This window comes from Cuculus canorus, chromosome 3 (genome assembly GCF_017976375.1).
Source record: "Cuculus canorus isolate bCucCan1 chromosome 3, bCucCan1.pri, whole genome shotgun sequence".
NCBI lineage: Eukaryota > Metazoa > Chordata > Aves > Cuculiformes > Cuculidae > Cuculus > Cuculus canorus.
In genome coordinates this window covers 84,513,774-84,526,001 of record NC_071403.1, presented here as the reverse complement: position 1 = coordinate 84,526,001, position 12,228 = coordinate 84,513,774, and the positions used below count along the sequence as shown (strand labels likewise).

General features: G+C 38.2%; 1 protein-coding gene across 1 annotated transcript in view; it reads right to left on the bottom strand.

Annotated features, from left to right (window-relative positions):
* Nucleotides 1-12,228, bottom strand: part of PCSK2 (proprotein convertase subtilisin/kexin type 2) — a 108,284-nt gene that overhangs the window by 34,148 nt on the left and 61,908 nt on the right. Inside the window, exon 6 of the mRNA XM_054062802.1 lies at nucleotides 1,419-1,495. Within this exon, the coding sequence (XP_053918777.1) occupies nucleotides 1,419-1,495 (77 nt within the window). The remainder of the gene's footprint in view (nucleotides 1-1,418; nucleotides 1,496-12,228) is intronic.

Sequence of the window (12,228 nt, the reverse complement as noted above, 5' to 3'; positions counted from 1 at the left end):
CCATGAAGCCTGCATCTGAGGTGGAAGCACAGCTGCTCCACATCTTTGTTGTGCTATTCTGACAGAAATAAAATTGATTTCTTTAGAAATAAAAACAAAATACCCATATAAAACTCAGATGCCATACACACACCCATACTAAGTTAGAGATGAAAACCACATCAAACAGGCCTATAATATTTTTCTGATAAGCACTAAGCTTAAGCCCTAAAACCTTTAGAAGTTTTCAAATCGTCAGTGCTGCTGCTATGCAAATGCTGGAAACATCACTTATATTTGCATCTAGAAGATTTCTGGGAATCTCATTGAAAATATCCTGAAACAATTTTTATTAATTTACAGACCCTAGGGATTATGCCACAGAGCCAGAGATGCTGAGATCACCAGGTACTAAACACACCTATGGGTGTGACTTGGGCTCTGCACCCTTGAGTATGTTAAAGCTTGCTAGGAACAGTGAGCCCGTCAGAATGTTTTTCTTCATGGGGCAGATGCAGATTCCAGGGCACTGAGTTTTTAAAAAACTGTTGACACGTCTGTTGCATTCTCACCAAAAATGAGTTTTGTGAAACAAAAAAGGTTACATTTCCTAAAATATTTAGCCTTTCCTCTTGGGCCATTCTTATTTATACCATATCTTGAGGACCAGACCATCTCCTGCTAGAAAAGGGCTAAGTTCAGCAGGAGTGAGTCTCGAGTAATCATGATGTGTTCAGGAGAAATAACACAGCAAGCACAGCTGCACTGTTGATTCCAGGTTAATAAACACAACAGAACAGGTTCCCAGTCAGTGTACTTGGACTTTAACTCCTTCAATGGCCAGAAATATCTTAGAATCAGCCCTGAAATGCTACCCATGTACACTGTCCTTAAATCACAGTGAAAAGACAGATGATTCAGAACTTATGTAAGATTTAATCGTTTTTAAACTGATCATTTCACACCATGCTGCTTTTCTGCCTTTTTAGCCTATAATCAGTTGAAAAGACGTTTTTCCCCCAAAAAAGTTTTCCTGTCTCCAGCTTACTCCCATTAAATAAGACAGCAATGATACTGTTTCAGACAAAATAAATTGGAAACCAGTCAGAATTGTATTAAACATATACAGATTTGAGCTAACATAATGTCCTAGGACAGCTGATAGAAAACGGTATGTGGGTATCACCCATTCAAACAATTCACATGTATATGTTTCTGAAACAGCAACTTCATTTATAAACCATAAAATGGTTGTTCAGTATCATCTAGAGCTACCTATAAAAATGAAGACAGAAAGTAACCTCTACTTTTAAAGCAGTAGTGAGACTGCAGCTTCTGCTTTGGCAACCACAGAATTTAGCAGAAAACAGATATTAGCCAATACTCACAATTTCTTAAGCAAGCCAAAGTGAAGAGCAGGTTGATCATAACACATTTACCTGTTAAACCAGTCATCTGTGTATCGGGGGTAGGGGTAGGGATCATTACTGCTGAAGTCGTAGCTGGCCTTGGCATTCTGCAAAACACAAAGAGGTTCAGTAAATCAGCAGAAAAACAGATGTGCAGGGCAAAGTGGAACTCAAACTGAGGGGAGCTGAGAATCGTTAGTAAACTTTGTCCTCTTCATTCTGTGAGATGCATTTGGATGCAAACTGGTCCCTGTTGTGCTGTGCATTTCCCGCACCAGCAAGCCTGGGGAAAGATGCTTTCTGGGGTGCAAAGTCTCCTGTAGACCATTAGTATTCCCAAATCATGTGGCTAATTCTGAGTGGTGTAAGAGCTGAGGCTATTACTGAGGAACTATTCATCAACACTTACAAGAGTCCTTAGGTATTATGCTACTTGGTGTGGCAAAAGAAATGTTAGACCTTATTTTCCAAGCAGTGGTGGAAGTGACAAGACACTTGGGTCTTCTATCACAGAATTATTTTGTAAAAGCTCATTTGTGCTACTACAATGAAGAGTCACATTTCTAAGGGCATTTCAATGTCTAAGAATGTAAGTTTCTCAAAATTCAAATGAAAACTGAATTAGTTGTTAGTGCACAAGCCTGAAAATCCCTTTGCATATTTTCTCAGTCCTTCAGTTTTCTGAACAAATGTGTCTTTCAGGCGCTTTTGAAAAATGTCATCCTATGCCTCTGCTTCTCTTATAAATCTAAATCATTCCTGATTTCGCACAATCAGCAGAGTTAAGGACACTCATCAACTTTTTGATGCTATATCTGAGAAGCAAAAGGAAAGTTTCAGAAAGTCAAGTGCCATCTTTTTTCTTCTCTCTCAATGAAAAGATAAATAAAGGGTGGCTGAAAATTAAGCTTTTAAAAATATTTAGAAGCTTCTCTCAAGTGTATGTTCACTGAGTTTATATTTTAATAAACACCATACTCAAGGAACAGAATTATGTTAATTCTTAATTAATGTGTACTTGCATTCTTTTTCAGATTTGGCTAAGCATGCTATTGAAGATAATTTGAGACTTGTGTAGGAACAGCTTTGCTCCTAAAAGCATACCCCTTCAGCAGATTCTCAGTTCCTGGGGTAAAGGAATAGATAGTCCATTGGTAGCACCAAAGTGTTTGGGTTTTGGATTCAAAACTCCTAACTCTTAAAAGCTTTTGCCATAATGAAATGGTGGCAACACTGTCCTTGATCCTTGGAGGGTACAACTAAGTATCTTTCAAATTGCTATACCATAATTTTTTGCATGACCATTTCAGAATGCCTGGTTGCTTATATTCAGTACGGACAATAAATATATTGCAGCAGTTGAATGGAGCAGAGATGTGCAGAATGCTTGTCACATGGCTTGATGCTGTTCTCCAGCTCAGAAACAGCTGAATCCCTTTGTGTGTGTCCTTACTGATCTCTCCATATCTCTAAACTATGGCCCTGATTTTCAGTCTGAAGACAACTTCCAATAACGTCAGCTATAGCCACAAATTCTCAGTGCTTCTAAGTCTCTGTGCCCAGATGTATGTTTAATTTATCTCTTTTAATTACCACAACTGCTTATACAGCACCTAAAATGGCAGAGATTTGCATGAGCTAAAAGTAAACAGAACATGACTTTTCAGACAGAGAAAGAAGGGCAACTGGACAGTGTTATATAAACCATGAGCAATACAAAGAAGGTGGACAGGGAGTTATTTTTCACTACTTCTTATAATATAAGAACTTGTGAGAATCCATAGAAATTACCAAAGGGGAGACTTAGAAGCAGCAGAAAACAAGAAGTACTTTTCCATAGAACATGTAATGGGTTACAAAACTCATTACTTTCCAGCAATAAAGAGGTTAAAAGCCTGAATGAAATAAAAAAGCTATTAGGCATACTAAAGGAAAATAAATCTGGAAGAAGTATAAGATGCAGTACTTCCTCCTTCTCCAACAATCCATAAAACTGTGAATGCTAGAAGCTGGGAGGCCATATTTGGGTAGATGCCTCACAGTCTCTGATTTGACAGCCCTACGGCTCCCCAAGCATCCACCACTGGCTTCTCTTGGATCTTGAGCTAGGAGACTTTTGGCCTTACCTAGTGCACCTGGCAGAAGTCATGTGGCATAGACATCCCATCTTAATGCAACAAAGACATTTTGGATTTTGCAGCATCCAGGGGACCTGTGAGAAGGCTTTGTGCAAGGGGCTAGGTTTCATACAATGCATGGCAGTAAAAAGAAATCAATGGAAGACCCAGTCCTGTTCTTTAATAACAAGTGCAGCATCTACTGCTAGCAGGACAAGCCTGGAAACCATATCCTTATCCTACCATAAGGTCAAAATAGAAACAATGACTAATTTAATTAGGAGCTAAAATCTACTCTGTCACAGAGTCTAGCTCACCAACCTTAGGAGAGAAACGCATTGCAATCACAAATTAAAGAAATTTTCTTACACTGCTGCCTTGGACTAAACATATCCTGGACACTACACAGACTGCAAACAACTAAGCTTAGTTCTAGTGATTTCAGATTGTTTCTTTCAGGAAAGTATGGTCTAACTCAGTACTAAATGTAATTAGTTCAATTACTCTTATTAAGTCAGAATTTCTGTTTTCACTCTAAAAATATTGTACAGGTGAGAATTTAAACTCAGTTGCAAGTCAGTTGTGGGTTTTTTTCCCCATCTGGAAGAAATGTAGTCTTACTTGCATAGACCCTAAGCTCAAAGAGGGTCTTGTGAGGCTGACTTTTTCAGGATATCATCAGAAATGCAAGCACCTCACGGTAGCTATCAACCACTCTTGACTCTAGAATTCCCTTGTGCAAAGAGTTATAAATGGAAAAGCTCTTCTACTTGTGTAAATATGCTATTTGTGTCCAGGGTAGTGACAGGCAAGGGATTCCAGCATGAATGATTCAGCCCATCCTACTGCAGAGTGCCGCTCTACTGTATGTCCCATGTAACCAAATGTCAGCTTATGGAAACGTTGCTTTAGGCAGGCTATAAACAAAGTTGTGCAGCACTTCCACATCCTGTAGCTCTTATTCACTCCATTTTGGATCACTGCACTCAAAGGAAAAAGATATCTAATGCAGCAGGAACCATCTACAAAGTGCAAAATTAAGAAGAATTCTTGGAAAGAAAACAACTGCTGACTGCACAATTTATCTTCATTAGGGTCTTTGAGAAAAGACAGCTAGTTTCAGCTTCATGAAGGAATATTCCTCCCACACTATGGAAGCAGTAGAACTGATAATGAAACAGCAACGACATGTACAAATGGACTGCTTCAAGTTCCTAATTTTAAAGATCAAATCCCCAAATATCAAAGTCTCAACCTCTTTTTTTTTTTTTTTTTTTTTTAAACATAAACCAGTGACAAATTAAACCGGTTTCAACACTGGACCAGAAAGGGAACTGCTTTGGTGGATAGCCAAAATGTGTCACCCTGTGTTTTGGCAAGTGAGTATTAAAATCTATGGCCTGCCAGTCTCCTGGACTCCCTTGCAGGCAGCAAGACAGGATTTATTCCTAATGTGTAGATGTAATCAGGGTAGGAAACTGGGAGGTAGCAACCAAACCAAGTGCAGATTAAGATCTGCAGCAGCACACTCCAATGAAAACATTTTGCTTTTCAGGTGATTCAGTTTCCAATTTTAATATCAATCTAGTCTACCATCAGTCATTTCTCTTAAACTTGCGGTGTTTAATATTTGGTTTTCAATAAACAGTTGAGAAGTCCATTACTACTACCAGTGGAAACAATCAACTCCATGGCACAACTCGAGCCATCAATCTTGGGCACTGATTGTACATTGGGATCTAGATTTAGACTAGTCATTAGGCAAACAGTGTTAGGATGAGATGGGTCCTATAACTCATGTTCAATGAAAACCAGTTCCTTGTTGCAAAGCAATCTGAATCTGATGTTTATCAGCAGTCACCATCTATGTATAATTACTTATAAATAATGGCTATTATATAATAACTGTGGTTGCTTTGCTATCATAGAGAGGAACTGTCTTGTATTTTAAGGCATATCTCTATTTTTGCCTTCTAGTATCCTGTACTTCTACCCCAAATAAGATGCTAAAAGTCAAATATTGAATCAGATGATGAGATTATTTCAGTCATTTATTAAGTAATAGCCTGCATATCATGATATGAATAGATAAATTTTGCCCATGTATAAAATTCTACTTTCCTTAAGAATAAGTCTTACACTGGCTTTTTCCAAAGAATTGTCCTGTACTTTTAAAAATACATGCTGTAAAATCTTCTTTGTAAAATATTCATTCTCTAAAACATGACAATAACAATAAATCAGTTCCCCCATGTGTTGCTCAGATCTGTAATAAAATTATGTACCTTGAATAATGTAGCAAGCCCATAAATTTTTATATGGCTTTACAAGCCTCTAATGAGTAATTCACATATACTTCTCTTTTCCTCCGTAACTCAAGAAATGTTATGCTTACATGCTAGTCCAGGAGACAAAAAATGAAAAGATACAGGTCCCACTAGTCAGAGCCTGATTCTATTAATGATGTTAAAGCACTGATGAATTTAGGCCAGAGATCTGTATGTTTCAAAAGAAAAGAAACTCTTCAGCACAGGTGGCATCTGGTCTTATCCACGTCAAGCAACTGTAAATCCTTAGAGATCTGAGGCAGAAAGATACCTTCTGCTTGTTTGATTTCTTTAGTGATCCAAAGAGTGAGCAAACCCCTTGGCTCAAATTACAACATATATCAGAGAAACTATACTAAAATAACACCAAATGTCATGTGGTAGAAAAATGAAATTTGTACACACAAGCTTAAGAAAGTGGAATATGCTCACTGGGAGGCAAAAAAAAGGAGGAAACATGATATTTTTTCTAGAAGGAGTGCTCTAAGGCTTAAAGGTTATTAACGAAAAACAGAGGCACTGTCGCTAAGTCGTAGTCACACAGTAAGCCCTCTCCCCTCTGCCATGGGAAATATATTGCTCTATTTTGTTTTGTTTTGTGGGCCTTTTTTTTTTAAATGTATACTAAAAAAAAAATTGCAACTTCTTAAACAGCTCTGCCTCTACATGAACTAATTTACATGTCCTGTATTACTATCCAGCAAACTCAGATCTGCATTTAAGACCTTGTCAACACCAAGAATATAGCCACAAAATAATGGGCTATGTTCAAAAAGAAAGACCAAAGTTCCTTGCTGGCGAATATAATCATCTCCCTCCGGCAACATAAGCCTTTTATCCAGTCCTGAAAGTTACATCAGACTTCCTTTGTCAAGTAATCAAAGACCTTCTCTACATATCACTTGGCACTACACTGTTACACAGCCTCTTGTTTTACTATTTCCCCACTAATTTCTTTCCTATCTCCCTTGCAGAAAATATCAGACACCCAACAGGAGTTACACTGCTGCCTTGTGTCCTTCAGCACTGAGTATCTTCAAGAAGAAAGGCAGCAGCCAAACAAACTATTCCACATGGGGATGAGGCACCTGGGCAGTAGAGCAGTGATGTATACCACACAAGTATACATCTTGTACACACAAACAAGTTTCAAAGAAGAGACAAAATTATTAATTCCATTCTCAGACTCGTGAATGTTTTCAAGATATAGTAAACCGAATGAAAGTCCAAATGCATCAAGCTAAATGCCATCTAACTCTCTGCGGCTGTTTGCTAATGCCTGGCTCAGAGGTATACAGTGAAACAGGACCAAAAGAAAGAATCACAGCTTCCCCAAGAAAATTTGCATTGAGCACTTCTTTTAAGAAGGGCATAATTATTTTTTTTCCTCATAAAGTTTTATAAATAAAACTATCTTATTGAAAAACTCTCCATTTCTTCTCCCTTGTACATTCACCTGATGTAGGAAAAAGAATAAGAAATTGAGGCAGGCATAAGACTTTATTAAAAAGCAAGCAGCCAAATTAAGCTGTACTTATAATAAAGAGGCTCCTTCACAATTCACCTCTTGGCATTCCTAGCCTGCTCCACAATTTTCAAGTTGATGTGGAGGAAACCTGAAGCACATTACCAGTTGCTAATTACTTAGAGCCAGAGCTCTGAAGGCAAAAGCAAGTTAAACTACAAAAAAAATGGACCCGATTTCTGCTCAGACAAACATTCTGTAATTTTCAGAGGGGATGCACAAGAATCTTTGAGCTACATCTGCAACATACTGAAGGGTTGATGAATGTTCAAATAATGCAACCAGTTACTAGTAAAGATTTTTCAGGGCATGTAGCAAATGTAAAGCTTTAAAGCTTTAAAATATGGAACAAACTAGATTTCTTTAATTCAGGTGAGGAAAGAAGATGAAAAACCCTGGCATCTGAGTGGCTAGAGATGTAGGAGCCATTAGATTATTTTATAATAACACCAAATACAAATTGTGCAATGCATTTTACTGAAAAATACTGTGAGCACACACTTGATCTAGTTTTAGTGTTCCATTTTATTGAAAACCTGCCCCATATTCCCTTACCAATACAGGGTTTTTTTCACCCTTCAGATACTTCGGTAATATTAGAGTGAAATGCTGAATTTGACGGAATAACAGAGGTATGAAGCTGGCAGCACAGAAATGAGGTTCTGGTCCACTATTCTTAGTTATATTCCTCTAAGAAATAATTGACAAGTTGTAGTACATCAAATATATGTTGGATACTGAGCTGCAGTACAGGTTGTGTTTGCAGTGTTTTGATGGAAGCCAGCACTTACAGCCTCCTGCAAGAGCCGGAAGAGGAGCTGCCAAAGAAGGGGAACCAAGACCTCTTGCTTCTCTCAATGAGCACAACGCAAAGTCTACCAAAATCTCTCATCAAACACAGCAGGCAGGATTCAGATCACACTCGGTGTAAAAATCTCTTAAATGGCACACGGTGGGTAAGGGGCAAATCTTTCCATCAGTGGAAGAAATACTATAGCTTGGAGTTTGCAGCACAAATTTAGCAGACATTTGAATCCAGTTTTTTAGAATGATGTGGTCTGGGTGAAGAGCAGCCACTTGCGCTAGGAAAGTAAGCACTTCCCTTCTGCTGTATGTGGCCTGACATCATTCTGTGACTGCAAAGGCATCAGAGTCAGAATCATTAAACACTCATCAATTATCAGCAATTCTCACAGCAAAGTGCAGGAATACTGGACGTGTCGTTATAATGACACTCATAAAGCAATCTTGGCAGGATATTAAGGTTGACCGCTTTAGCAGGTTACACCAATCACGTTGTTGAAAACCAGGCAAACCGCAGCTTTACAGAAGAGGAAAATTGAAGTGGCTTAGATGGTTTGAGGAGTTACCTACAGACAGACCTGATCCATGGTGATACAGATAGGGGAGGACAGGGAGAGTTATTCTGGTGATACAGAGGAACTGAAAGTAAGAACAAATGAGACAGAAAAGCGGTTGGGTATTTTCCTTCTTCTGAAAGGCTTCTCAGTTGGCAAGAGAAGAAACACTTAACAGCTGCTTAACTGGTGTTCCACCTATATTTCATGAATATGGAAGACAATGAATGGATACATAAATGTGAAATTGTAGGTAAATCAAAAGCAGATGAACGTTTCAGAGAAGAGACGAGACTCTGCAGACTTTAATCTATATTTCTTTTGTCACAAAAAGCAAAACCAGGTTGACTTACATTACTTGGAGTTAGCCAGTCTTCAAGATCTACTCTGTTTTATTCCAGTTGCATTCCAACTTCATTAGCATAGTTTGAGAGCAGTCCAGGGCAGTATCAATAGTGTGACTAATATCTGTCAAAATATGCTGAGTTCTTAGGGATTTTAATAGGCCAATTTATATGCTTTTGCATTAATTAAAAAAGTTTGCATTGTTTATTCCATGTGGAATCATCAAAACCAATGGACAGCTAAATCCAGAATTTCTGGGAGAGAAGGTGGTATCTTCAGAACAGACATTCTTATATAAATCCACACATACTACATTTTTCAAGTGTTTATACTTTTAAATACTGCATGATCATTCCAGGTTCTCCTCTTAAAGATTAGTGCATTTGATCATAGCGAATGTTGTCACAGTAATTTACTACCATATCAATTTTACTTTCACCAAACCACAGCTACACAGCACTGGAAGAGGCTGAAGGTTCATCAAATACAAGCTCCTGTTGTACAGTAAAATATGTTACCCGAGCAGTCCAGTTTCCAGAGCTCTTGGTATCATTATTTGCTTATTTGAAGCTAGGAAATCTATGCCTCTTACTGTGATGATTAATAAAAAGGAATACAGAGTAAAAGAAACATTACAAAGCTGTTATTTACATGATTGGCCAAATTTCTGATTGCTCTGAAATTAGTGGAAAAGCTACCAGTGACTTCAATGAGGCCAACATTTCACTAGAAGTTGTGCACTGCTATTCTGTTCCCCTGTAAGAGTGGTTCATTATGCTTATTACTTCTGTTGGGAATGCAACAGAAATGAAGAACATCACATTTAAATCAAAGAAATCTTAACCACCTACATAGCTACTGACAAAATATTAATACAGAGAACATAAATGCATACAACTAAAATCAAACGATGCAAAGCAAACAACCATGTCAAAATTAAAAACAAAATTAATTTACAGGCACAGTGAAGGAGACGTGTTTTAAGTACTGGAGATCACCTCTATATTTACCTACTGTATTTAGGCTATTATTGTTTCACAGAAGAAAGCAGACTCCTTGTGCCATCCTGCTCTTCTCTTCTGCAAGTTTGTTTTATCCAAAGGGCAAGGCCAAAACTCTCCTTTTAAAAGCACTTGTATGCCCACTAGTGAGCAGTGGATTTGAGACTCTCCTTGCCAAGAATCATTGCCAGACCTGGAAGTCTCTCCCTAGCACCTGTCAAATTTTGATGAAGCTTTGTGAGGGACTAGTGTTCCTCTCTCACCATCTAATTTAGACTTCCCTGGTGATACTTCGGTAGCCAAAATGTAACTACAGTACGAATTTTAATTAAGTTCCATTTCAATGCTGATGGATATTCAGGGATTTCAAATCACTGATTACTGTCTTGAACTGTATTAAGCAGTTAACATAACTATCCTTTGCAAAACAGCTTGAAAAAAAGCTTCCAAATGGAAAAATCTTCACAAATGTTTTTGTCTTTTTAAACCCCAAACGTGGTATTGTTGCTTTGGGGAAACAGAAGCTCTTATTTCATTTCATTGAACTTGGTTTTAAAATTACAGTGTGTACTGCCTCCAGGGGACCATGTATCTGACCCTGTTCTCCCAAGTGGACCACGCACCAGAGTGGGATTTTGTTGCTGCTGTTTTAATTCAGCATGTTCCAGGAGTCTAATAATTTAAATGAGGTTGAACTGATCCAAAATAAAAATACTTCACTTTTGTTTTCCAGTGGACGCTTTGATTTTATAAAGCACTCATCTTTACTAGCTGTCTCAGTTTAGCCCCAGTTCACCTCAGCTTGATCAACAGTTAAATGTAACCAGTTGTGATGCCAATCCCACCCCCCTACACCAGGGAAAGGGAAACGAGAGAGAGATTTGTGGTTTGGAAACTAAAACAGTTTTAATGATACAATAATAACTAAAAGGAAAATAATAGTAATAAGAAAATAACAAAAGAAATACAAATTAATGAAATCGACCCCCCTTGCTGACTACACCTCACCCCTGATGCTGCAGAACAGGCACAGGAGGAATGGTCCCTGTCTGAACTAAGTGGCGGATGGGAGCTGGAGCTGGGAACACACAGATCCAGGATCAGGTGCAAAAGGATAGATGAGGTCCATATTAGACACTGGCCATCAAAGAAGTGAGCTTGAACCTCACGACCCCTCCATTTTATACAAAGTATGATGTACACGGAATGCAATACTCTGTTGGTCAGTTTTGGGTCACCTGTCCTGTCCATTCCTCCCTGCAGGTGCCCCTTTGAATTGCAGCATTTCACCACCTCAGGATGTCCTTGGCTTCCATAGAAGCAAATATAAATAATGGCCTTTTTGCACACCAACACCCCATTGCCTTGGTGATAATCATAAATTTAAAATGTTATCACTTCTAGAAACAGACAATGGCTGAAAATATGTAGTTAACTTCCAGAAAATGAAGTTACTTAAGACAAGGCTTAACTGAAAAGTTAGAAAACTAATTCTGCTTAGCTCAAACCAGAACTCTAGCAAAAATATTATTTTAATGGAAGATCTCTGGCCAGTGCCAAAAGCTAATTTGTCTGCAGGAAGGGAGGTAATTAAAAAAAAATGAAACAAAGCAATACCAAGTCGCTCCATGGGAAACAATGGGGCTTAACATCTTTCCTCTCCTTTGCTTGCCCAAATGAAAGAAGAAAATATTTCCGAAGTACTTACTTGGAGAAAGCCTTGAGAGAGATACAAGCCAATCTTAGAAAAATGAGCTAGAAGTGATGTAGAAATGTCCTTATGTGCTCCCTTCAACCCTTGTGCATTTCTCATTTCAACAATCTTAATTTACTTTCCACAGATGATGCCTTAAGTGAAAATTAATACCACTGCTTAATGATTAAAGCGATTAGCCACCTTGCACTTTCTCAGTGTGCAGCTGATTAATTAAGTACATTGATTACAGAGAAAAATAAATGCTGTGGACAATATGTGGTCTTTAGCTTGCAAAGTGAGTGTCTTTGGCACCACCCCACACTGCTTACCCACCAGGCATGCATTTAACTTGAAGATTATCCCTTTCATGTGGTCCTAATACAGAGTAATGCCAGAAACTCTTTGCAGCATTCATTGCTCTGAAAATAATCTCAGGCAAATGCAACTACAATACAATATTATCTTTCTGAT